This window comes from Callithrix jacchus, chromosome 14 (genome assembly GCF_049354715.1).
Source record: "Callithrix jacchus isolate 240 chromosome 14, calJac240_pri, whole genome shotgun sequence".
NCBI classification, from domain to species: domain Eukaryota; kingdom Metazoa; phylum Chordata; class Mammalia; order Primates; family Cebidae; genus Callithrix; species Callithrix jacchus.
Window position 1 is genome coordinate 38,536,759 of NC_133515.1, and position 25,518 is coordinate 38,562,276.

The following is a 25,518-nucleotide window of genomic DNA, read 5'->3' on the forward strand; positions in this document are numbered from 1 at the left end:
CTCCATCTGGAGTTCATCAAAGGGATTGTGGGAATCAACCTCAAGTAAGCGAGAATGAGTATGAAGAGAGGGACAGAGTGTGAAAAGACTAAAAAGAACTTTCTGAAGGTAGCCTATAACTTCCACGAGGGCAGGGACCATTGTCTGTATGTCCACTGTACTCCAATCCTAGCACAATGCATGACACATAATGTACCTACTGCAGATGTTCAGTGAACAGAATAGCGACTGGCTGAAGGAAATGATGTGGAAGGGAAAAGTTAAAACCAAGAACACAGTCGGTGGGGGCGCTACTGGGATGTTTCAGGAAGGGAAAGGGTAGAAAAGAAGTGTCAGGTTTAGCACAGTATTTCCCACAGATAGCCAAAATTCTACCTAAGGGATAAAGAAGGACTGTTCCCAGGGCGTCTGGGGACTTGGAGACCGTTTTCCTGAAGCGCCACCTGAAGTTCACCCTGAGAGGCGGCTGGTCCCCGCCCTGCCTTCAGTGAGCCTCCCGCCCGGCCGCGGCGGCCTGAAGGGGGCGCCTCCAGACGCGCGGGCGCACGCTGAGAGCCGGGAGGGCCAGGTGAGGGGCGGGGGGGGCTCTGTCTTCAGAAGATAGGGACGCTTCTCCACGCCTCAGGGTAGGAGGAGCTGAGGGCCTCGGGGAGGGAGGACAGTCCGAGAGCGGTGGGTACCACTTCGCAGGCTGGGCGTGGGCCAAGCTCGGTCCCGCCCTCAGGCAGGTGTTAACTGCGCCGGCCCTGGCGGGTGTAGGGGCAGGACTGACGCCCAGAGAGAGGCCCCTGACGTAGCTGTCAGAGTCATCCCTTCTCCTACTGTTCTGGGCGGCCAGGCCTGCCCTGAGTTTGAGCCCGGAGCCTCCTCTGCGGGACCCTCAGGCCCAAGGTCCCGGCTTTCGATCAGCCAGACACGGTAGACACCATGCTGAGGGCCCACAAGGCTTGCGGGGTGCAGCGGGTGGGGAGCGGGGAGCGGGAACCAGAATTGTGGCGTGATCTCGGCTCTGCAACCTCCGCCTCCCGGATTCAAGCGATTCTCCTGCCTCAGCCTCCCGAGTAGCTGGAATTACAGGCTCCCGCCACCACGCCCGACTAATTTTTTGTATTTTTATTAGAGACGGGGTTTCACTATGTTGGCCAGGCTGGTCTCGAACTCCTGACCTAGTTATCCGCCCGCCTCGGCCTCCCAAAGTGCTGGGATTACAGGCATGAGCCACTGCGCCCCGCCACGAGAATGTTTTCATTTCGTTTAAAGTGAACGCATAAAGTCAAAGAAAATGTTTTGATTTTTTTCTCACATGGAGAGGTGGGAAATGAGATTTTTAGGGGCCACAAAATCCATTAACTTCTTTCAATCTTTTTTTAATGAGGAAGGGGCCCACAAAGACGAAAATGCTTAGGCCCACGAAAACTTTAATGGGGCCCTGCCAGACGGAGAACCATTGAATAATTTATCACTTGACAAAGTGAATGAGGGCGTGTAAAGGGGCCCTAACCTAGAAATATCAGCTTGAAACAAAACATCCACAGAGGGAGACACAGAGAGAGGTCGATCTGTGGAGGGGAGGGTCTCCCGGGGTTCAGGCAGGGGAAGGCCTGGCATGAGGATGGAGAGTTGGGAAGAAGGCAGAAGTAGAACTTTAGGGCCAGGGTAAAGAGTTTGGATTTTGTTTCCAAAGATGTAATTGGAAGTCTTTGGAAGGTTTTTAGTTTGGGTGTAACTTGGTGGTTTGGGTGGGTCAAGGCCCTGTTTCAGGTTTAATCAATTCGCAGGGAGGAACCATTAAGCGAGTGTTCTTGGCAAAATAAGGTCAGATCCTGTGTTATCGAAGTGTTGTGGTGCATGCCTGTAGTCCCAGGTACTTAGGAGGCTACGGTGGGAGGATCACTGGAGTCTGGGAGGTGGAGGTTGCAGTGCTATGCCCAAACACATCAGATGCATGAATTGATGATGTTTGAGGATATAAGGAAGAGAACTGCCTCTTACTTCATTTAAAATACAGTCTTCCAGTTGCACATTAGTGTGGGATTGAAAAATGACTGCAAACTGAAACCACTCAAAGAGATCTTAAACACCAATGGGAAAAATTACAGTAGTTCTGTAACCTTGAAAAATTTTCCAAACACTAAATCTTTCTTACTACGTATATAGGGAAATGTAAAACAGTAAAACTATTTCATACACTAATTTAAAACATTAGAAACATTGAGAGCTAAAGTGTTTTATTTGAAGAAAAAACTTACCAAGAGTAGTTTGAACTGTACTTGTTTGCTTCTCATAGTAAAACTTATGAGAGAGCAAACATTTTTTGCGTGCCATGGCAAACTGTCATAATTCTTTCTAAGTTTGGGTCAGTTTCCTACATTTTATTCTTTGTACCTTCAATTTTGTAAAATATCTCTGAAAGTTTCCTTAATAGTGAAGCTTTTTGCCAGTGGCACTTTCTGTAGGATGTCTTTATCCTTTCTATCACAATGACTTTCCTCAAGTATTTTGATAAGTTTGCCTTCACTAAATTCCTCTGGCTGCTTCTCTAGAGTCTATTAAATGGTGGCAGTGTCAACACTCTCATAGTCAGCTGTTTCTTCTTTAACTCCACTTACGTTAGATTGATTTCACTGTCAACACTATCATTTTTTATTTCTTTGCTGCATTCTTTATTGGCTAGTTCCCTCTTTGTTTTCATTTTTGTAAAACTGTCATGTGGGCTTACCACTAGGAGACAAAGAGGCAACACAACTATGCACTTTGCTGTCTGTGCTTTAACTGAATAATGAATCTGCAGTGACCAGTCACCAACAGACTTTGAAAGAAGTGATATAATTAATTACTGATCAAGATGCACTGAGCACTATATTATATCAGTACACTATACTATATCAGTATACTACACTATTGATTCTGTTAACTATTTATATAGTAATTTGTGAACTGAAAAGCTAGATGCAATTTGTACTTTATGTAATTACAGTTAATATTCCATGGTAACTGAAATTTGAACTGTGTGGTTGGAGGACTGATGTTAATTAACTAAACTGCAGTAACTGAAATCTGTATATACTGGAACCATGCAAAATGAGGACTGCCTCTACTTTAAAATGACATTTTCAGATGTGAGAGAAGATGGACAAGGGAAGTAGAAGCTCATTATACATTAAATAAGGCCTCTGACTACCTATTGTGAATCTTTCCATGTGAACTTCAAGTTCAGCATTCCATGTAGAAACTGGCCCCATGTACACACAGTTTAAAAATATATTTTGTGCTTTCTTGATAAATACATTAGTAACTGATTTGGATTTCTGGTTCAAGATGACTTTCAATAGATTAGCATATTCATTCACTTATTTTTCTAGCTGTATCCAGCACATAATTGGAACTCATTTTTTTTTTTTTTTTTTTTTTTTGAGACGGAGTTTCGCTCTTGTTACTCAGGCTGGAGTGCAATGGCGTGATCTCGGCTCACCACAACCTCCGCCTCCTGGGTCCAGGCAATTCTCCTGCCTCAGCCTCCCGAGTAGCTGGGATTACAGGCATGTGCCACCATGCCCAGCTAATTTTTTGTATTTTTAGTAGAGACGGGGTTTCACCATGTTGACCAGGATGGTCTCGATCTCTTGACCTCATGATCCACCCACCTCAGCCTCCCAAAGTGCTGGGATTACAGGCGTGAGCCACCGCGCCCGGCCCTATATGTATTCTTAAATCATTTTTAAAGAATCTAAATTCCAAAATGTTTCTGAAAATTATCATAATTATCTTTCTCTTGGTCACAGGGGAAATCAAAGAAGCTTTAAGTTTCCCTGCATTTTTTAGATAAAAAAAAATTATATAAAATGATTTTAGTTCTCATAGGTGGAGACATATTTTTTAACTATCTTTTTAGCTATCTTTTTTATCAGGTTTTTTTATGTTTTCTTTTGATTGTCCTAATGTTCTTTTTGAAATATTATTATTAAATATAACATATAGAAAATATCATAAAACATGAATGTATAGTTTAATAGTATAAAGTGAATACCCAATAACCACAATAAAGATCAAGAAATAGAACATGAGGCTGAAAGTGGTGGCTCATGCCTGTAATCCCAGCACTTTAGGAGGCCAAGGTGGGAGGATTGCTTGAGCCCAGGAGTTTGAGACCAGTCTGGGCAACATGGTGAAACCTTGTCTCTACCAAAAAAACCACAAAAATTAGCGAGGTGTTGTGGTGCATGCCTGTAGTCCCAGGTACTTAGGAGGCTCAGGTGGGAGGATCACTTGAGCCTGGGAGGTGGCGGCTGCAGTGAGCTGAGATCTGGCTGCTGCTGTACTCCAGCCTGGGCAGTGGAGCAAGACCCTGTCTCAAAAAAAGAAAGAAAGAAAGAAAGAAATAGAACATTACCAACACCCCAGAATCCCCTCCTTTTGTCTCTTCTCATCATAATGCCTTCCTCCCTAGAGAAAAATCACTACCCTCATTTTTGTGATTATTATTTCTTTGCTTTTCTTTATAGTTTTATCACTATGTGTCTCTAAACAATATGGCTATTTTTGCTTGTTTCTAAGAATCATTCATGTTGCCACATGCAACTGTAGTTCATTCATCTTCATTGCTATATACGGAAGTATACTATAATTTATCTATTTTAATGTAGATTGACATGTTTTTTTCAATTTGGGGTAATTAAGAACAGGATTGTTATTAATAGTTTTTTGGCTGCTGCGATCTGAACTTTTTCATGTATCCTGGTATATATGATTATTTAAGAATTATATGATTAAGAACAAAAAATCCAAAAAGTTCTACAGATAAATTATTATAATTAGTAAGAGAGTGTAGCAAGGTTGTTAAATATAAAATCAATATACAGAAATTATAGCTGAGCACAGTGGTTCATGCCTGTAATCCCAGCACTTCAGTTGGCAGAGCTGGTTAGATTGGTTGAGCTCAGGAGTTCAAGACCGACCTGGGCAATATAGCAAGACCCCATCTTTATAAAAATTTGTTTTAACTAACCATATTCCTATACATTAGAAACAAACTAAAAATGAAATGTGAAAAGATGAGAGAGTGAGAGAAATTTTGTCATTGATAGTTCTTTGAAATGTAAATTAACATTTAAAAATTGATAGATCCCTAAAACTAAAATTTAATAACAGACAAAGAGATCTTTTGGGGAAAATTATAAAACAGTAGATTATTTTAGATTTTCTACATACACAATCATTGGCACACAATGACTATTTCTTTTTTTCATTGCAATGCCTTTTCTTTATTTGTCTTACCTCGTTACTACCTTCACTACAGTGCTAAATAGAAGTGATGACAGCACATGCCTTGTCTTACATGAAAGCTTTCAACATATCACCATGAAGAATAATGTTTGCTCTCCATTTTTATAAATGTCTTTTATAAGATTATTCCTATTATCTATTCTTTATCTACTCCTATTATCTGCTCCTAATAGATAATAGGAATAGGTAAATTCCTATTATCTACTCAGTCTTTATCATGCACAAATGTTGGGTTTTAAACAAAGGCTTCTTTTGCATCTATTGAGATGATCATATCATTTTTCTCATTTACTTTTTTAATGTGACGAATTACAATGATTGATATTCTAATGTTATATCAACCTTAGGTTCTTGGGATAAACTCAAGTTGGTCATGCTGTATTATTCTTTCCATATATTATTAGTTTCAATTTCTATTTTATTTAGAATATTTACAAGTGTATAGGTGAGATTATCCTGTAATTTATTTCTTATTGCACCTTTATCTGGTTTCATTTTCAAAGATTGTGCTAACCTCGTAAAATTAATTGAGGAGTGTTCCCTCTTCTGTTCTCTAAAAAAATTCAAGATTGAAATTCTTGGCTGGGTACAGTGGCTCACACCTGTAATCCTAGCACTTCAGGAGGCCAAGGTGGGTAGATCACTTGAGCCCAGGAGTTTGAGACTTGCTTGGGCAACATGACAAGACCCCATCTCTTAAAAAAAATTGATATTCTTGATCTTTGCAAGTCTGATGGAACTCATCAGTGGAATCATCTGGCCTTCTAACTTACTTTGTGGGAAAATAGTTGATTACCAGTTAAATTTCCTTAATGGCTATAGACTATTTAGGTTTCTAAAATTTCTTTAGTATTGATTAGATACATTTTTCTAGGAATTTGTCCATTTTATCAAACTTATTAGCCTAAAACCATTCATTATATCCTCTTATAACCCCTTTCATGTTTGAGCATTTGTAACAATGTCCCTTTCTCATTCCTTATATTGATTCTGTGTTCTCATTTGTTCTCACTTCCTAATCTGAGTCTTGGGGATTAGTAAAAGTAGCCAGGAGTATTGGAGGCAAGAAGCAGCATGAGCAAATGCACTAAAGTGAATATATTTGGTATTGTTTCCATGAAAACCTCAAGGTAAAGAACAGCTGCTAATGAGTCTAACAATCAAGTAATGACAGGTCTTAAAGATAGTTTAAATTTTACCTTATAAGAGATTTAGACAACCAAAGAATTTTAACCAAGGAGAAATGTAGTCATATTTTCATTTTTTAAGAATTATTTGTTAGGTACTAAACACACATATGCTAGGTACTGATGAATAAAATCAACAAGACAGGTTCTCTACCCTTGAGAAGCTTACAATATAGGGGGAGAGGCAGTCATAGGAACTAATTATAATAGAGCACAATAAATGCTAATAAAGAAACAAAGTTTATGGAAGCAGATAGCTGACTTTGAGACAGAAGCTTGAGGTTTTGGTGTAACTTTTGATTAATTCCACTCAGCATCTCTAACCATTTTTGGGCTTACATTATAGGCAAAATCTAGATCTCTTGGGAGCTGTTAAAATAGGATGGCCTAGACCAGCTGCAGTACCCAATCTGACTCCTTTCTGGACTTTTTCCCCCAACTTGTGTTTTATATTTCAACAGAGCACACATAATTCAGTTTGAAAACCAGTAGTTTCTCTTTCCTTCCCTATATGTGTAGAGAATATCCAGCTGGTGGCTACAGTTCCGCTTCTGGTTTCGCTGCCATGCATCCTGGGCAAACTACCAGTAAGGGGCCCTCCACTCACATTCAGATTGACCAGCAACCTCCACGGCTTCTCATTGTGCACATTGCTCTACCGTCTTGGGCTGACATCTGTGCCAACCTCTGTGAGGCTCTGCAGAACTTCTTCTCCCTAGCCTGCAGCTTGATGGGCCCCAGCCGCATGTCCCTGTTCAGTTTATACATGGTACAAGATCAGCATGAGTGCATCCTCCCTTTTGCGGTAAGTATATCTATATTTATTCGTTTTATCCTGAAAGTAAATACAGTGGTAATTCTGGAATAGGGATCATAGTTATTAATACTTACAGCAATAACTACACTACCTCTCCACATGTGGTAGCCCCCAAGTGACACCATGAGAGTAAGAGGGCATCCTGCATATATAGGGGTGTACACACTTGAAGAGAAACTCCAAAATTATTAATCTGGGAGTATAAATAGGCTACAGACTGCCCCTTTTCACTCCAGAGAGAGGGAGAGAAACTTTGGCAACAGTCAGATGTTTGAAATGTAAACAACTGACTCCTTTTATGCCCTTTGAAATGTAAACACAGAAGGAGGGAAGCCTCTAAATTTCTTCTAAGGTCTCTGGCTGTTCAATCATCTTTTAACTTCTAAGACTTGCACTTTAACTCAGGTACCAGTTTTCTTTGCTCAGAAAGCCCTAACTATGCAAAAACATGAGCGTATTTTTTCTACATTCCACACAGACTCAGGTGAAACTGCCCCCTAGGGTTATGGAAGGCAATGGCTGGGCCAGGTACAGTGTTTTTATAAAGCTCCTTCACACATAGACAATTATCTATGCTCTTCCTCAAAATTTCTATCTTCCCTTTCTCCCTTATATAAAATTCAGAATTGTAGAGATGAGAAAGACTTCCAGAGTTTCTATGCATCTCCTTCCTTGAGGTAGCCTTGCTGCTAATATATGCTACTCAATGGATATAAGTCTTATTATTTAAGATTTCAAAAAAAGGAAATTTCATAAATCTATTGCTGAATTATTAATGTAATATATGAATGGAATCTACTTACTTTTTGATTAATGCCTTAGTTTCCCTCATTGGAATTGGAAAGATAACATCTCTGTTGATACTATAAAGAATGTAAATAATATACATTACTTTATGCTTCCTGGGTTAGAACATACCCTGGTTGCTTTGACAGAACCTTAGGCTTACAACAACTCACGATTTATTTCTTGAAAAAAGTCACACAGGGAAAGTGTTTAATATAAATGCTCTAAGAGCTAAGTGTGGGGATTTTGTCTGTGCATTGTTACTTAGGCTGGGTTTGGAAAAGGATAAAATTATTTAAGAAATTCAATTGATCATTTCTACAGCTTGAGCAGAACTTGGTACCTCTATTCATTGTTTATTGCTGTGTAACAAATTATCCCAAAATGTAGTGGCCTAAATTAATAAACATTATCTCATAGTTACTAGGAGTTAGGAATTCATAAGTGGCTTAGGTAGATCTGGCTTGGGGTCCCTCATGAAGCTGTAGCCAAGATGTCAGGCATCTGAAAGCTCACATGAGGCTGGAGGATCCAGTCCCAAGATGGCATATTCACTTAGCTGTTGGCAGGTATTCTTATTTCCTGACCATTTGGATCTTTCCATAGGGCTCGTGAATGTCCTTAATTTGTGGCAGCAGGCTTCTCCCAGAACAACTGATCCAAAAGAGAGGGAGAGCAATGAAGAAGCCATAATATCTTTTATGCCATAGTCTCAAAAGTAACATGTTGTCACTTCCTCTACATTCTGTTCATTAGAAGCAAGTCATTGTTTCACCCTTGATAGAATAACAGGGATCAGATTTACCCTCTTGCCTAAAACAATTTTTTAAAAACCAGATAATACTTATGAAAACTATTTTTCAAAACATTGGATATCACACACCAAAGAACAAAGCCCCCTGGGAGATAAGAAGTAAATGAGGTGAGACTTAGAATGGACCCAGCTTGCAGATCACCTGAGGTCAGGAGTTCAAGATCAGCCTGGCCAACATGGTGAAACCCTGTCTCTACAAAAATACAAAAATTAGCTAGGCATGATGCTGGGTGCCTGTAATCCCAGCTACTTGGGAGGCTGAAGCAGGAGAATCACTTAAAGCTGAGAGGCAGAGGTTTTAGGGAGCTGAGATTGCACAACTACACTCCAGCCTGGGTGACAGAAAAAAAACTCCATCTCAAAAAAAAAAAAATTGTCCTAGCTTACTCCCTTGGGAAAGTTTCCAACTCACAATGCGGTGATGGATATCCTGGGGGGTTGCCAGTGGTTTCCCTAAGTCAAGGAGATGGATCTGGGACTTCAGGGAGACCAAGGAGGAAAAAGAGCTACATAGAGGAAAAGAGAAAGAGAAAGCTACATACAGAACTCTAAAGATCTGAAGAGGGTTCCCCTTGAGTCAGCAGAGTACTGATCAGTACATGTGTGTAAGGAAACTACCCAAAGCCAAAGAATGAAGCACCCTAAAGCACTAAAGACAACTGTACCTGATACTCACAACTGGAATAGTACATATTCATATCAACCAAGCTGGAAGTCCTCATAATTGATGATGCATTGGGTAGAGGACTCAAAAAGTTCTTGCCTCAGTAGGGCATAAAATAGCCCCAAGACTTAGTACTGCTCAAGACTACCTAACATAAACACAAGATCCTAAGTGTCAAACTGTTCCCAGGTAACTTAACTATCCCAGAACAAAACTCAAGAATATTTATAGAAATACAAAAATATGCAGCACCCAACAAGGTAAAATTCATACTGTCTGGCATTCAATCAAAACTTAAATAGATATGCAAAGAAGCAGGAAATTATGACTCATTATGAAGAAATTATTAATTAAAACTGACCCAGAAGTGACATAAATGTTAGAATTAGCAGATGAGGGCATTAAGACAATTGTTATAATTGGGTTCCATGTGCTCAAAAAGCTAAGTGGAGATATAGAAGATATTTTAAAAGATCCAAATTAAAATTTTTGAGAGGAAAATTATAATTTCTGGCATGGAAAATATACTAGATGGAATTATTGGCAGATTAGACATTGCAAAAGAAAACATTAGTGAACATGAAGACATAGGAATAGAAACTATCCAAAATGAAACACAGAAAGAAAATAATCATTTTGTTATGTAAATAGAACATAATTAAGCTGGGCAACTTCAAGCCATCTAATTTATGTGTAATTAAAGTTACCAAAGGAGAGGAACAGGGGACAGAAAAAAATAATTTTAAAAATGGCCAAAATTTTTCTAATTTTGATAAAAACTCTAAACTCACAAATTTAAGAAATCAATGAATGCCATGCACAAGAAACATGAAGAAAACTACATTAAGCTACATCATATTAAAAACTATTGTTAAAGATGAAATCTTGAGGCTAGGCATGGTGACTCACAACTATAATCTTAGCACTTTGGGAGGCTGAGGCAGGAGGATCACTTGAGCCCCAGAGTTTGGGATATATGTAGAGGAAATACCTAAGATAATTATAAACAAAGGAGTGTAAAGTGATATAAAGGGAGGTAAGCTTTCTACACTTCATTTGAACTGGTATAATGTTGACACCAGTTGACTCTGATAAGTTTCTATGTATAACGCAAAAATTAGAGCTACCACTAAAATACCTATGCAAAGAAATACACTCAGAAACACCATAGATAAATCAAAATATAGTATTTTTAAAATATTCAAATAGCCCATTGGAAAGTATGTAAAAGAAAACAAAGAAACTAAAAACAGAAGGACCAAGCAGAAAACGACAAATAAATTGGCAGGCTAACATATCAATAGTTATATTAAATATGAGTGGCCTAAAAACATCAGTTAAAAGAAAGAGCTTGGCAGTTAATTTCTTAAATGACCCAACTATAACCTGTCTAAAAGAAACTAACTTCAAACACATTAAATATAGGCTGAAAGTAAAATAATGGGAAGGGATATACCATGGAAACATTAACCAAAACAAAGCAGGAGTGGCTATATTACTATATCCAATGAAACAGATTTCAGATGGGAGAATACCAGGTTGAGAGAGGGACATTAGACGATGATGAAAAGGTCAGTCCACCAAGAAGATACAGCAAAATCTTAAATGTGTATGCACCAAACAACAGAAGCTATAAAATATGTGGAGCAAAAGTTGATTGATCTAAAAGAAGAAAGAGATAAATCCACAAGTATAGTTGGATTCAGTGTCCCTCTCTCAACAATTTTAGAACAACTAGACAGAAATCAATAAGGATATAGAAAAACATCAGCCAACAGGATCTAATTGACATTTATATAATACTCCACCCAACAAGAAGCAGAATGCACATTCTTTTCAAGCACCCATGAAACATTTGCCAAACTAAACCATAACATGAAGGAAAGAAATTTAAACAAATTTTAAAAATTGAAATCATACACAGTATGTTCTCTGACACAATGAAATCAAGGTAAAAATCTATAACAGAAACATAACAGAAAAATTCCTCCAAACACCTGGAAACTAAACAAAATACTTCTAAATAATCCATGGGCCAAAAAGCAAAATGTCAAGGGAAATTTTAAAAGACAACATTGAAATGAAAGTAAATGAAAATGCAAATATCAGAATTTATGGCCATAGCAGTGGCTTACGCCTGTAATCCTAGCATTTTGGGAGGCCGAGGCGGGTGGATCACCTAAGATCAGGAATTCGAGAACAGCCTGACCAACATGGAGAAACCCCGTCTCTATCAAAAATACAAAATTGGCCGGGAGCCAGGTGTGGTGGTACATGCCTGTAATCCCAGCTGCTCAGGAGGCTGAGGCAGGAGAATTGCTTGAACCTGGGAGGTAGAGGTTGTGGTGACCTGAGATTGTGCCATTGCATTCCAGCCTGTGCCACAAAGTGAAACTCAGGCTCAAAAAAAAAAAAAAAGTTGTGGGATGCAGCTAAAGCTGAGAAGTGCTGAGCTTCCTAAAGTGCTGAGAAGGAAATTTATGGTACTAAAATGCTTACATTAGAAAAAAGAAAAGTCAAATCAGTAATATAACCTCCCACCTCAAGAAACTAGAAAAAGAAAAGCAAAATGAACTCAAGGCAAGCAAAAGGAAGAAAATAAGAGCAAACATAAGTGAAACTGAAAACAGAAAATAGAGAAAATCAGTGAAAAGAGGTTGATTCTTTGAAAAGATCAATAAAATTGACAAACCTCTAGCAAGAATGACAAGGAAAATAGAAAAAGAAAATATAAATTACCGGCAGGGCACGATGGCTCACACCTGTAATCCCAGCACTTTGGGAGGCTGAGGCCAGTGGATCACCTGAGGTCAGGAGTTCGAGACCAGCCTGGCCAACATGGTGAAACCTCATCTCTACTAAAAATACAAAAAATTAGCCAGGCATGGTGGCAGGTGCCTGTAACCTCATCTACTTGGAAGGCTAAGGCAGGAGAATCACTTGAACCCAGGAGGTGGAGGTTACAGTGAGCCAAGATTGTACCATTTCACTCCAGCCTGAGTGACAAGAGTGAGACTTCATCTAAAAAAAAATAAAAATAAAATAAGGAAATGTGAATTACCAATATCAGGAATGAAACAGGGGACTGTCATTATGGGCCCTTATTATCCAAAGGATAATAAGGGAATAGTACAAATACGTTTACATACATACATCTAACAACTTAGATGAAATGGACCAATTCCTTGAAAAGCACAAACTATCAAAATCACCCAATGTGAAACAGATAGTTTGAATGGCCCTATAACCATTAAAGAAATTGAATTCATAACTTTTAAATTCCTGAAAAAGAGACCTTCAGACCCAGATGGTTTTACTGAAGAATTCTAAACATTTAAAGAAAAATAACATCAATTCTACATAATCTCTTCCAGAAAATGTAAGAGAAGGGAATACTTTCCAACTCATTTTATGAGGCTACTTTTTATCCCAAAAATAGACTAAGACAGTACCAAAAAAAAGAAAACTGAAGACATATTTCTCATGAACATATTTGACATAAAACTTAACAAAATATTAACAAACAGAATTCAGCAATTAAAAAGAATTATACAACATGACTAAATAGAACTTCAGGGATACAAAATTCATTCAATATTTGAAAATCAATAAGCCATATTAAAAGGCTAAAGAAGAAAACCACATGATTATATCAATTGAAGTAGAATAAGCATTTGAGAAAGTTCAACATCCACTGATGATAAAACCTTCAGCTAATGCCATATTTAATGGGAAAGACTGAATGCTTTCCCCCTAAGATTGGAAAGACAGAGATGTCTGCTCTTAGCACACTTCAGCATAGTACTAGAAGTCCTAGGCAGCACAATAAGGTACGAAAAAGAAATAAAAGGCATACCACTTAGACAGGAAGAAATAAAATTGTCCCTATTTGTAGATGACGTGATGGTCTATTTAGAAATCCTGGCCAGGCTCAGTGGCTCACACCTGTAATTCCAGCACTTTGGGAGGCCGAGGCGGGCAGATCACGAGGTCAGGAGTTCAAGACCAGCCTGGCCAATATGGTAAAACCCCGTCTCTACTAAAAATGCAAAAATCATCCAGGCTTGGTGGTGCATGCCTGTAATCCCAGCTACTTGGGAGACTGAGGCAGGAAAATTGCTTGAACCAGGGAGGCAGAGGTTGCAGTGAGCCAAGATCACACCACGGCACTCCAGCCTGGGCAACAGAGCGAGACTCTATCTCAAAAAAAAAAAAGAAAGAAAGAAATCCCAAGAAGTTTGTACTACCCTTTGAAGAGAAGTATGTCGAAGAATTTGTATACATATTTAAAACCACCGCAGTTCCCTTCTGGTGATATACCAACACCTTAAGTCAAATGATAAGAGCCTGGATTTCTAAGAGGGAGGTCAATCCTTAGGTACTTCCCACTGGTAGTTTTGCCCTTACAAAATTGCCTCTACAGTAACCACCAACCCTCTTATAACAAATATACAAGACAATTGTTGGTCATTTTCAGACACATAATTCTGACAAATCACCCTGTTTGCTACTATATTAATAACATTAAGCAGATATTATGGAGTACTTACTGCATACAAGACATCATGCTAAATGTTTTTTCATGACTTTCACTTTCATCCTAATATATGTTTGCTTATTGATGTATGTATTTGATATAGTTTTTAAAACCCATTGTTATCTTTTAGCTTATAGCTTTCAAAAGGATTTTATTTTCTTTTTTAATTATTTATGTAAGGAGCTGTTAAGTCCATCAAATTGCTAGGAAGAAACAGATGGCACATTCAAACTGAATAATTTCCAAAGAAATATAGAAGAGAATATTTACATGAGTGTGGGCAGAGTTTAGATGGTGTGATAGCCAAACCACCTCTAGGACTGAAGAAGAGAGAGCTGTCTGAAGAGGGCTGCCTGACAGGATCTTTGGCCTTTGTTAAAGAAAAAGTTATTCATGATGCTTGTTAAATTATAGTAAGGAAGACTTTATCGAGGACCAACACAATAGGTATGTCATTATGGTCCTAAATAAAGGGACTATGGCACTGGTCCCTTGGAAACCTGTCAATAGGTATAAGGACCATGACAATGGGATGTAGCAATGGGAAAGAGAGATTGGGCTCAATTCTGAATGTGGCGCAAGCAAGTGGGAATATATAGCCAAGGAGCATGTGGGGATCAGTGGTTAGATCATTACTAAGAGGAAGCAACCAGGGTAATGGGAATTCTGGCTAAACCTTATACAGGATTCTTGCTTAAAACAGGCCAGGGTGATCAGACAACACCTGGGGGATGGTGGAGGATGGGGAACCCAATCAGATACCAAGAATGATCAGAGATATTAAGAGTAGGGGATTCTTGCCAAACTAACTTAACAGGGTTCTTTGCTAAAAATAAATTTTACAAGGAAGTGCACAGATGGGCCTAAGAAAAGGTTCAGAAGCCTGACTAAAGTTTGGTCAAGCAAAGAATCATACCGCCGTCAGAGGAAGGATACAATCATCCTATGGCAATCTAGTGAGGAGGAAGCCAGATGAAATACCCTGACTTCACTCTCCTCCCACATCCAGATCTCCTGCTGGTGCCTCCCATTGGCCAAAGCCAGATGGAAGCAAGAGTGTGAATGACCTCATTGAGTCAGTCCCTATGGATCACCTTCCTAGGACACAAAGTAGGGTAGAGAAAAGTAGAGAGTGATCTGGAAAGGCACAGGGATGATACTCAGTATAAGAGGTTTCTTAAGAAATGAGCCCATGTCCAAAACAAGAATAAAGGGATTTTTTTTTTTCCCTTCTCAAGTGGCTATGTTATATTCCTCTGGCCCTCCTTGGTACATTTGGACCTAGTTGAATCCCTTAGTCTTTTGATCACTCCACTAGGAAAGGCAGACAGCTTTATACTAGAAACCACTGACTTGTCTGGAGTTAAACTAAGCTGGGAAAGAGCTGAGCTGTCATAGTAGCTGATTAAAAACATCAAGCCACATATGAAAGGGTAAGCCTTTGATTATTTACAGTAATAGTATAAGCAATAATCTAAACTGGGGAAAGTGTCTACTCCCCCTATTCCATTTCCTCCATGGATCTGTGCACTGGTTGAGGATCAGTGCAGACATGGGGACAGTTTCACTACTGAAGGAGTTCCAAACAAAAGGCTCTGGCAATTTTATGCCTCCTGGGGTTGAGGGGAGGGCAAGGAGGGAAGGCTAGGAGTGGAAAAGTACTGAGTACTGAGTCAGAGTAGGGAAAAGTGTCTTCAGGGTTTCTTCTCCCTTCCCCCACAAGAAGGTCTTGACAGAGGGCCTGAGGAGGACTTGGCCCAAGGCCTCAGATGAACAGACCTATAAATGAAAGTACCAGAGCTAGGAATACAAATATTCCAAGAACATGACCAGCCAGGGGGCCTGAATCCTTGACTACAACTCCCTTCAGAGACTGCAGTGCATTGGTGTAAGCTTTTCCCCCATGAGGCCTACCAGGTAAATTACTTGTAATTGTGTGTGGTCAGGCTTGAAAAAAATCGCACATAGATTTTTAACCAGGAATCAGACTTCTCATTGGTTTCTCAGGAAAAATTGAAAGCCAAAATTTCTTTCCAACCAAACAATAAGTTCAACCCTAGTTAAAAGCTCAAGAAAATTGCTGAAACAATGCTATTACCTTATGTATCGAACGATCCAATCTTTGCTTAAGGAAAAACATGACCTTAAATCCATTGTCACTGACCTATATAAATACCTGATATTTTCTGTCTGCAGAAGCAGCTTAAAATATAGATGGAGAAAGATAGCATGTGGGAAATCTTACTCAGGATGAATACCTCAATATATCCTCTCATATTTAATTTTTAAGCATAATCAAATAACTCTGAATGTTTTATAAGGAATCATGACAGGGGATTCATAATTAATATTAAAATTCCTTTTATATCCATTGTGCCCTTAATATAAATAATTCCAACCAGAATGATTCATTTCCCCTCAAAACAGGGTTTCAGAAAAATGCCCTTACTGTGAACATCTTCCCAATTATTTTACTTTTTCATAACAAAAATGTATTTAAATCATATATTATCTACAATGAGATATTAGGACTCAGAGTATTCTAATTTAGCTGTAATACTTATTTTCTCATTCTTAATAGCTGGCATTCAAATGGAATCACTTCAAGGTGACAAACAATAGAGATATATTAAACAGCATAAAGGTAAACCCCAAGAAATACAATATAATAAACTATAATTTAGTGCTGCAGTAGTGGGAGAGTAAGAGTAATAGGAGGAAATACATTAATATTATCATTCTCATAGTGGTGAATTAATAGATACTGCTAAAGATTAACTTAAGGGAATTACACAGAGTTATAAAGATAATCACTAAAGCAGAAATGCAGGCCTTTCTAAGCATGAGAAGAAAAGCATAAAAAAAGAAAATAAAAAATATACAGTACAGTGATTTTCTAAAAGCCATAAAAATAAACTATACCATAAAATAGTATTACTAAAAACAAAAGTATCTTTCATATCATATGCTTTTTAAAACTTACAGACTTGATCACAAAGCAAAACTGTTGTTTTTCTTTTTCTTTTTTTTGTATAAGCAGGATATTTAGACATATTTTTCTTTTTTTCTTTTTTAAGACTGTTGTTTTCAAGAGACACAGCAACAATATAATGATTCACAAAGGTTGAAAATAAAAGGATGGGCAAATGTATACTAAGCAAAGGCAAACAAAACAAAGAGAATTGTGATCAATTGCAGACAAGGTTGAATTTGGAGCAAAATCTATTAAATGAAACGAAGGGCCAGGCACAGTGTCTCATGCCTGTAATGCCAGCACTTTGGGAGGCCAAGGAGGGTAGATCATGAGGTCAAGAGATCGAGACCATCCTGGCCAACATGGAGAAACCCCTGTCTCTACCAAAAATACAAAAATTAGTTGGGGGTAGTGGCACATGCCTGTAGTCCCAGCTATTCCAGAGGCTGAGGCAGGAGAACCACTTGAACCTGGGAGGCAGAGGTTGCAGTGAACCAAGATTGCACAACTGCACTCCAACCTGGGCAACAAGAGCAAAAACTCTGTCTCGAAAATAATAATAAATAAATAAATAAATGAAACTAAGAATGGTACTTTAATGCTAGGGTGAAAAACAGAGTAGAGTACAGAGTGATCAATAAGGCGCACTGAGAAATACCATCTGACCGAGTAATCCCATTACTAGGTATATACCCAAAGGAATACAAATCATTCTGTTGTAAAGATACATGCACACCTGTGTTTCTTGCAGCACCGTTCACAATAACCAAGACTTGGAACCAACCCAAATGCCCATCAATGATAGACTGGATTAGAAAAAAGTGGTACATTCACACAATGAAATACTATGCAGCCATAGGAATGAGATCATGTCCTTTGTGGGGATATGGAGAAGCTGGAAGCCATCATCCTCAGCAAACTGACACAGAAACAGAAAACCAAAGACTGCATGTTCTCACTCATAAATGGGAGCCGAACAAGAAGAACACATGGACACAGGGAGGGAAACAGCATACACTGGGACCTGTTAAGGGGTTCTGAGGGAGGGAGAGGATCAAGATTAATAGCTAATGCATGTGGGGCTTAGTACCTAGGTGACTTGTTGATAGGTACAACAAAGCACCATGGCACACATTTACCTATGTAACAGACCTGCACCTTCTGCACATGTATCTTGGAACCTAAAATAAAATTTAAAATTTTTCTAAGGTGCATTAAAGAGATTTAGCATAGAAGCCTTGTTGGAAAGGGAGTCTATTGAAAATATGTCAGTTTTGAATACCTATATACCAGCCTGGTGAGGTGGCTCATGCCTATAGTTCCAGTACTTTGGGAGACTAAGGAAAGGAGGATCACATAAGCCCAGGAGTTCAAGACCATCCTGGGCAGCATAGTGAGACCTCATCTCTACAAAAAGGTTTTTAAAAAGACATGGTGGTGTGCACTGTAGTCTGAGCTACTCAGGAGGCTAAGGCAGGAAGATCACCTGAGTCCTGGAGGTTGAAGTTGCAGTAAGCCATGATTGTGCCACTGCACTCCAGCCTAGGCAACAGAGCAAGGCCTGTCTTACAAAAAAAAAAAAAAAATTAGGTTATGAATTCCTTATCCAAAATACTTGAATCCAGAAGTGTTTCAGACTTGGGATCTTTTGGGATTTTGGAATATTTGCATATACACAGTGACTTAGGGATGGAACCCAAGTCCAAATATGAAATTCATTGGTTTCATAAATACCTTATATACATCATCTGAAGGCAATTTTGTACAATGTTTTTAATAATTTTGTGCATGAAACAAAGTTTGGACTGCAACCCATCATATGAGGTCAGATGTAGAATTTTCCACTGTGGCCTCATGTTGGCCCTCAAAAAGTTTTAGATTTTGGAAGATTTCAGATTCAGACTTTTAGATTAGGGATGTTCAACCTGTATTGGCAATCTAATCCAGTATCGCATTAAAATAATTACATATCAAAAATTCAAATATTGTTCAATATTAGGAAATCTATTAGTATTACTATGTTAACGTATCTAAGGAGAAGAAACATGATCATGTTCATCTCTGTAACTGCTGAAAAAGCATTTGATAAAATGGATAAAAATCCAATTTTGTTTTTTAAAAACTGTAATAAAACAGATAGCTGTTCTGTTTTATATATAAAATACATATATATTTTATAAATATATTAGCATAATATATTTCTATTTCAAGAGTTAGTATTGTTCTTAATGGAAAAACACTAAGGACATTCCCATGCAAGACAAGGAAGTTTACTATCATCACCACTACTTAAAAGTATTCTGGGCCAGGCATGGTGGCTTACACATGTAATCCCAGCACTTTGGGAGGCCAAGGCAGATGGATCACAAGGTCAAGAGATCAAGACCATCCTGACCAACATGGTGAAACCTTGTATCTACTAAATATAAAAATTAGCTGGGTGTGGTAGTGTACACCTGTAGTCCCAGCTACTTGGGAGGCTGAGGCAGTAGCATTGCTTGAACCCGGGAGGCAGAGGTTGCAGTGAGCTGAGATCACGCCACTGCACTCCAGCCTGGCACCTGGCTACAGAGCGAGACTCTGTCTCAAAAAAAAAGTATTCTGGGCCATGAAGCAGCAGGACAGTAATGATGACACTGAAGATGTTTCACTCTTTGATGCAGAAGAGAAAACAGCTAACAGACAAAAAAAAATCCAAAAATCAGGCATTGTTTTTCTACTTGTTCTTTCCAGTCAGTGCAATCATCATCTGTCTTCTCTGTGAGTTACTCAGCAGCAGCTTTATTGCCTATATGATGACAATTATCTTGTTGTTATGTGACCTTTGGGCAGCAAAGAATGTCACAAGTAGACGAATGGTTGACATATGTTGGTGGAGTCACACTGATGAAGATGGAAAGAGCCATTGGGTGTTTGAATTTAGAAAGGTATCCTCTCAAGAGAATAAAACCATGTCAGAAGCTGAATCAAAAATCTTTTCATTAAGACTTAAAGCCTCTCTGCTGCTTTGGGTGATATTTGCCTTTAGTGCCCTGTTCTCCTTCAGAGTAAACTGGTTAGCAGTGGTTATCATGGTTATGGTGCTACCAGGTGCCAACCCATATGTTACATCAGGTATAAGATGGGCAGCAGAAAGAATTTAAACAACATGGCAGTGGAAGTATAAATTAGTTGAGCCATTGTGGAAGACAGTATGGCAATTCCTCAAGGATCTAGAAATAGAAATACCATTTGACCCAGCAATCCCATTACTGGATATATACCTAAAGGATTATAAATCATTCTGTTATAAAGACACATGCACACATATGTTTATTGTGGCACTGTTTACAATAGCAAAGACCAAACCCAAATGCCCATCAATGAGAGACTGGATAAAGAAAATATGGCACATATACACCAGGGAGTACTATACAGCCATAAAAAAGGATGAGTTCATTTCCTTTGCAGGGACATGGATGAAGCTGGAAACCATCATTCTCAGCAAACTGACATAAGAACAGAAAACCAAACACAGCATGTTCTCACTCATAGGTGGGTGTTGAACAGTGAGAACACATGGACACAGAGAGGGGAACATCACACACCAGGGCCTGTCAGGGAGTTGGGGGCTAAGGGACGGAAAGCAGAGGGTGGAGGAATTGGAGAGGGATAGCCTTAGGAGAAATACCCAATGTAGATGACAGGGTGATGGATACATCCAATCACCATGGCATGCGTATACCTATGTAACAAACCTGTATGTCTGCAAATGTACCCCAGAACTTAAAGTATAATAAATAAATTTTTTTAAAAAAATAATGTAACCAGCATGGCTACCTCATATCTTGGAAAGCAGTTTTTAAGACAAAACACTGGAGATGATCAGAGAAGCTTCCTGAATAGAGAAAGCTTATGTGCTTTGTTAACATTGGGGAACAACTGAACAGATTCTTGACTCTGAACATTTTGGAGCTTATTCCATGTCTCAGAGGAGTGTTAGCTTTGTTTTTCCACTTAAAAACTATTTATAAAAAGGAAAAGTAATTTTCATATTAAGTTTTTATTTCCTTTTCAGCAGTTGGAGCTGGAAAGTATATTGACAGTAGAAACACTGTCAAGATTTCTTCTGTAGTGTATGTACGTGTTCCATAGGTATGAGCATGGTCATGTAATATCAGTATATCCCAAATTAATGAAAGTGTTTATTTACATATGTAATGGAGACCTTTGCATTTCAATCCATAGAACATAGGAGGATGTTTTTAGTCTATCTCAAAGCTTTATGTGTTTATATATTTTTTCTGTAGATTATTTTCAGAGGTAAGTTTTGCTTCCATGGTAAGAGTGAGCACTTCGACTTATGTATATGTGAGAAATAATTGTTAGATTTTAATATGTACTTCATGGAGAAATTTCCTGGACATATGCAAGCACATGAAAACCAAATTAGGGCTAGTGGTAGTAGTTTCTAAAATGTTGTTTTTATTTGTAAAAAATCATTTACTTACAGCCCAGGTAATATCAATGGAATCATCATAGTTTATGTTTAAGGGATACCCAGAGATTCCTGCTGTTCTATTTTTTTTTAATTGCATTTTAGGTTTTGGGGTACATGTGAAGAACATGCAAGATTGTTGCATAGGTACACACATGGCAGTGTGATTTGCTGTCTTCCTCCCCATCACCTATATCTGGCATTTCTCCCCATGCTATCTCTCCCCAAATCCCCACCCCCTGCTGTCCCTCCCCTATTCCCCCCAACAGACCCCACTGTGTCTGTGCTCCCCTCCCTGTGTTCATGTGTTCTCATTTTTCAACACTCACCTGTGAGTGAGAACATGCGGTGTTTGATTTTCTGTTCTTGTGTCAGTTTGCTGAGAATGATGGTCTCCAGGTTCATCCATGTTCCTACAAAGGACACGAACTCATCGTTTTTGATGGCTGCATAGTATTCCATGGTGTATATGTGCTACATTTTCCCTGTCCAGTCTATCATCAATGGGCATTTGTTGGTTCCAGCTCTTTGCTATTGTAAACAGTGCTGCAATGAACATTCGTGTGCATGTGTCCTTATAGTAAAACGATTTATAATCCTTTGGACATATACCCAGTAATGGGATTGCTGGGTCAAATGGAATTTCTATGTCTAGGTCCTTGAGGAATTGCCACACTGTCTTTCACAATGGTTGAACTAATTTATACTCCCACCAACAGTGTAAAAGTGTTCCTATTTCTCCACATCCTCTCCAGCATCTGTTGTCTCCAGATTTTTTAATGATCGCCATTCTAACTAGCGTGAGATGGTATCTCAATGTAGTTTTCATTTGTATTTCTCTAATGACCAGTGATGATGAGCATTTTTTCATATGTTTGTTGGTCTCATGTATGTCTTCTTTTGTAAAGTGTCTGTTTATATCCTTTGCCCACTTTTGAATGGGCTTGTTTTTTTATTGTAAATCTGTTTTAGTTCTTTGTAGATTAGATATTAGCCCTTTGTCAGTTGGATAGATTGCAAAAATTTTTTCCCATTCTGTTGGTTGTTCTATTTATTTTATCAAAAAGATGGCCAGATTTTAGAACTTCCTGAAAGCTCTTCAGTGGACCTTGAGCTAATAAAATCTATCTTTTACCACTGAAACAAAAAATAAATAAAAGTATTCTAAATATTTTCATTGATATAATAATACAAGAAAAAAATTAGAGTATGAAATAATACAAGAAAATGAAATTAGAGTATGAAATGAGAAAAGAGGAGATTAAATTGTTATCTGTAGATTATTTGATTATGTATCCAGAAAACCCAAGAGAATCAGCTAGGAAATTATTTGAAACAATAAAATAATTCACAACAAAGTTAACACAGCTATTTATACCCTAAGAGCAACAAGTTAAAAGTTATAATGGAAGAAAATTTTTAATCACAACAACCAAAATGAACAAATGAAATTAACAATAAATATGCAAGATTTATATGAATTAAAATACTACTGATATAATTACATTAAAATGCTGTACATCATACATATATACAGTTTTTCTTTTGTCAATTAAAAAATTGTTTAATACTATTGAGAATCACAAAAAGAGACTTGAACAAATAAAAAGTCATTAGTTCTTAGGAAGACTCAGATGTCAATTATCCCTAATGTACAAATGTAATGCAATTCCCAAAAATATTAAATTTCCAATAGTAGAATTAGACATTCTGATAATAAAGTTCAAATTTTAAAAGAAATAATATTCAGGGACTATTGCTATCAGATATTAAACAGATATTCAAGTGATGTGATACTGGAGATTGAAAAGACAGACTGTAATGGAATACAATTTAAAGTTCATTAAAAAAATACATGTGGGAACTTATTATATAATAAAGATAGCATTTAAATGAGTTGGAAAATGGTTATTAATAAATGTTTGGATCTGCTGGATATCCATATGGGAAAAATAAAGCTAGATCCATACTCATAGCATATACCAGCATAGATTCCTGATAGAGCAAAGTATAAAAATAAGCTATATAAGTACTAGAACAGATTGTATCAGTCTGAGTACAGTCAGGAAACAAACCACATAGTGATTTAAACAAAGAAAGTTTGTGTAAAAAGTTTTGAATACAGGCTGGGCATGGTGGCTCATGCCTGTAATCCTAGCACTTTGGGAAGCCAAGGTGGGAGGATTGCTTGAGGCCAGGGGTTCATGACCAGCCTGAACAACATAGTGAGACCTCATCTCCACAAAAAATTTAAAAATAAAAAATTAGCCAGACATGGTGGCCTTCACCTATAATCCTGGCTACTCAGGTGACTGAGAAGAGAGGATCCCTTTAGCCCAGTGCCATGAGCTATCATTGCATCACTACTGCAGTCTAGCCTGGGTGACAGAGCAACACCCTGTCTCAAAAACAAAACAAACTGAAATATAGCTTAACATATTAAAGTATGATAATAAATTACCTACAAGATATAAGGGAATTTATATGGTACTTTAGGGATAAGGAAGAAATCCTAAGGAAGGTCAAACTTGCAAAAGGAACTCCCTTCCTGAGGCTGGGGTTCACACCTAATTGCAGAATGTGTATTTGTAACCCACTGGATGACAGAGAAGTTCACTGGTTTATCAAGGCTGAAGTTGGTCTACAGTTACTGGGAAAGCAGGAAGTTACTCTCCAGTGATAGGTGAGCTACAGTGGTGGCTGGGTGTATAGGCATGCAGGCAGGATGCCTGGGATATGTATTCTCCGTGTTGGAAGCTCAGTGCCATTGAGATGGCCACAGGAGGCAAACTTCTCATGGGGAGGGACAAGTGAGCAAAGGGAATTAGGCATTAGTACAGTCAGGAGGCCTGAATCATATGGTGTCCATGTTGAAAGGGCTGCAGAAAGGTGATTACTAGGCCAGGCAGGGCTATGAAGTCACTAAAAGACTATGAATTTTGAATCCATGGATGGGTCACTGTTAGATGTCCCTACACCCCACAGCTGACCAACAGTATGCTGCATGTAACAGGAGAGCGTCTTCTTGTCCCTCCTGTGCCCTTTACTAAGAAAGCTTAACATTGTGCTCACTATAAAAAAGAAATGCTTAAAGGAATTTATCACAGAACTTGTATTGAAGGATGAATTTGGAGTTGAGAGGCAATAAATTAATAATTAATACACAGACCATGGGGCGAAAATAATATAAGAATAGGAATGGCTTTTCTAAGCATATTATAAAACCAAAATGTCTAAAAATAAAAGATTAATAATATATAAAAACAGAAAATGTATGCTTTGCAAAGAACATACATGCAAATTCTAAAGATAAAATAACAATATGAGGAAAAATATTTGCTTCTCATATCACATAGAGTTAATTTTCTAAATACCTAGAAAACTCCTACAATTCAATAAGAAAAAAACATTCAATAACTCGATAGAAAATGAGGATGGATATACACAGTCAGTTTTCAGAAAAGGAAATATAAATGACATTGAGACATGAAAATACACCCAGGCACTGTGGCTCACGCCTGTAATCCCAGCACTTTGGAATGCTGAGGTAGGTGGATCACGAGGTCAAGAGATTGAGACCAGCCTAGTCAACAGTGTAAAACCCCATCTCTACTAAAAATACAAAAATTAGCCAGGTGTGGTGACACACACCTGTAGTCCCAGCTACTCAGGAGGCTGAGGCAGGAGAATTGCTTGAACCTGGGAGGCAGAGGTTGCAGTGAGCTGAGATCACACTGCTGCACTCCAGCCTGGCAACAGAATGAGACTCTATCTCAGAAAAAATAAAGGAAAAGAAAATAGAGAAATTCAAATTAAGTTAAATTAAATTCATTCATAGTAAGACAAATTCAAATTAAAACTATACAGAGATGTCACTTTTCACCTATATGATTGGCAAAAGTTTTCTATGACATATTGTCATGAGAGTTTGAAGAAATAAGCACACTTATATGCCATTTGTGAGTGTATAAATTGAGAC

At 38.1% G+C, this 25,518-nt stretch overlaps 1 protein-coding gene and 1 pseudogene across 1 annotated transcript in view; both read left to right on the forward strand.

Annotated features, from left to right (window-relative positions):
- The first annotated feature begins 567 nt into the window (after positions 1–567).
- The window catches only part of M1AP (meiosis 1 associated protein), a 104,658-nt gene continuing 79,707 nt past the window's right edge, over positions 568–25,518 (forward strand). The window contains exons 1-2 of the mRNA XM_017964220.5: positions 568–626; positions 6,990–7,275. Of these exons, the coding sequence (XP_017819709.4) occupies positions 7,036–7,275 (240 nt within the window). The 5' untranslated portion in view covers positions 568–626; positions 6,990–7,035. The remainder of the gene's footprint in view (positions 627–6,989; positions 7,276–25,518) is intronic.
- LOC103787883 (Golgi apparatus membrane protein TVP23 homolog B pseudogene) lies at positions 19,200–20,832 on the forward strand (annotated as a pseudogene).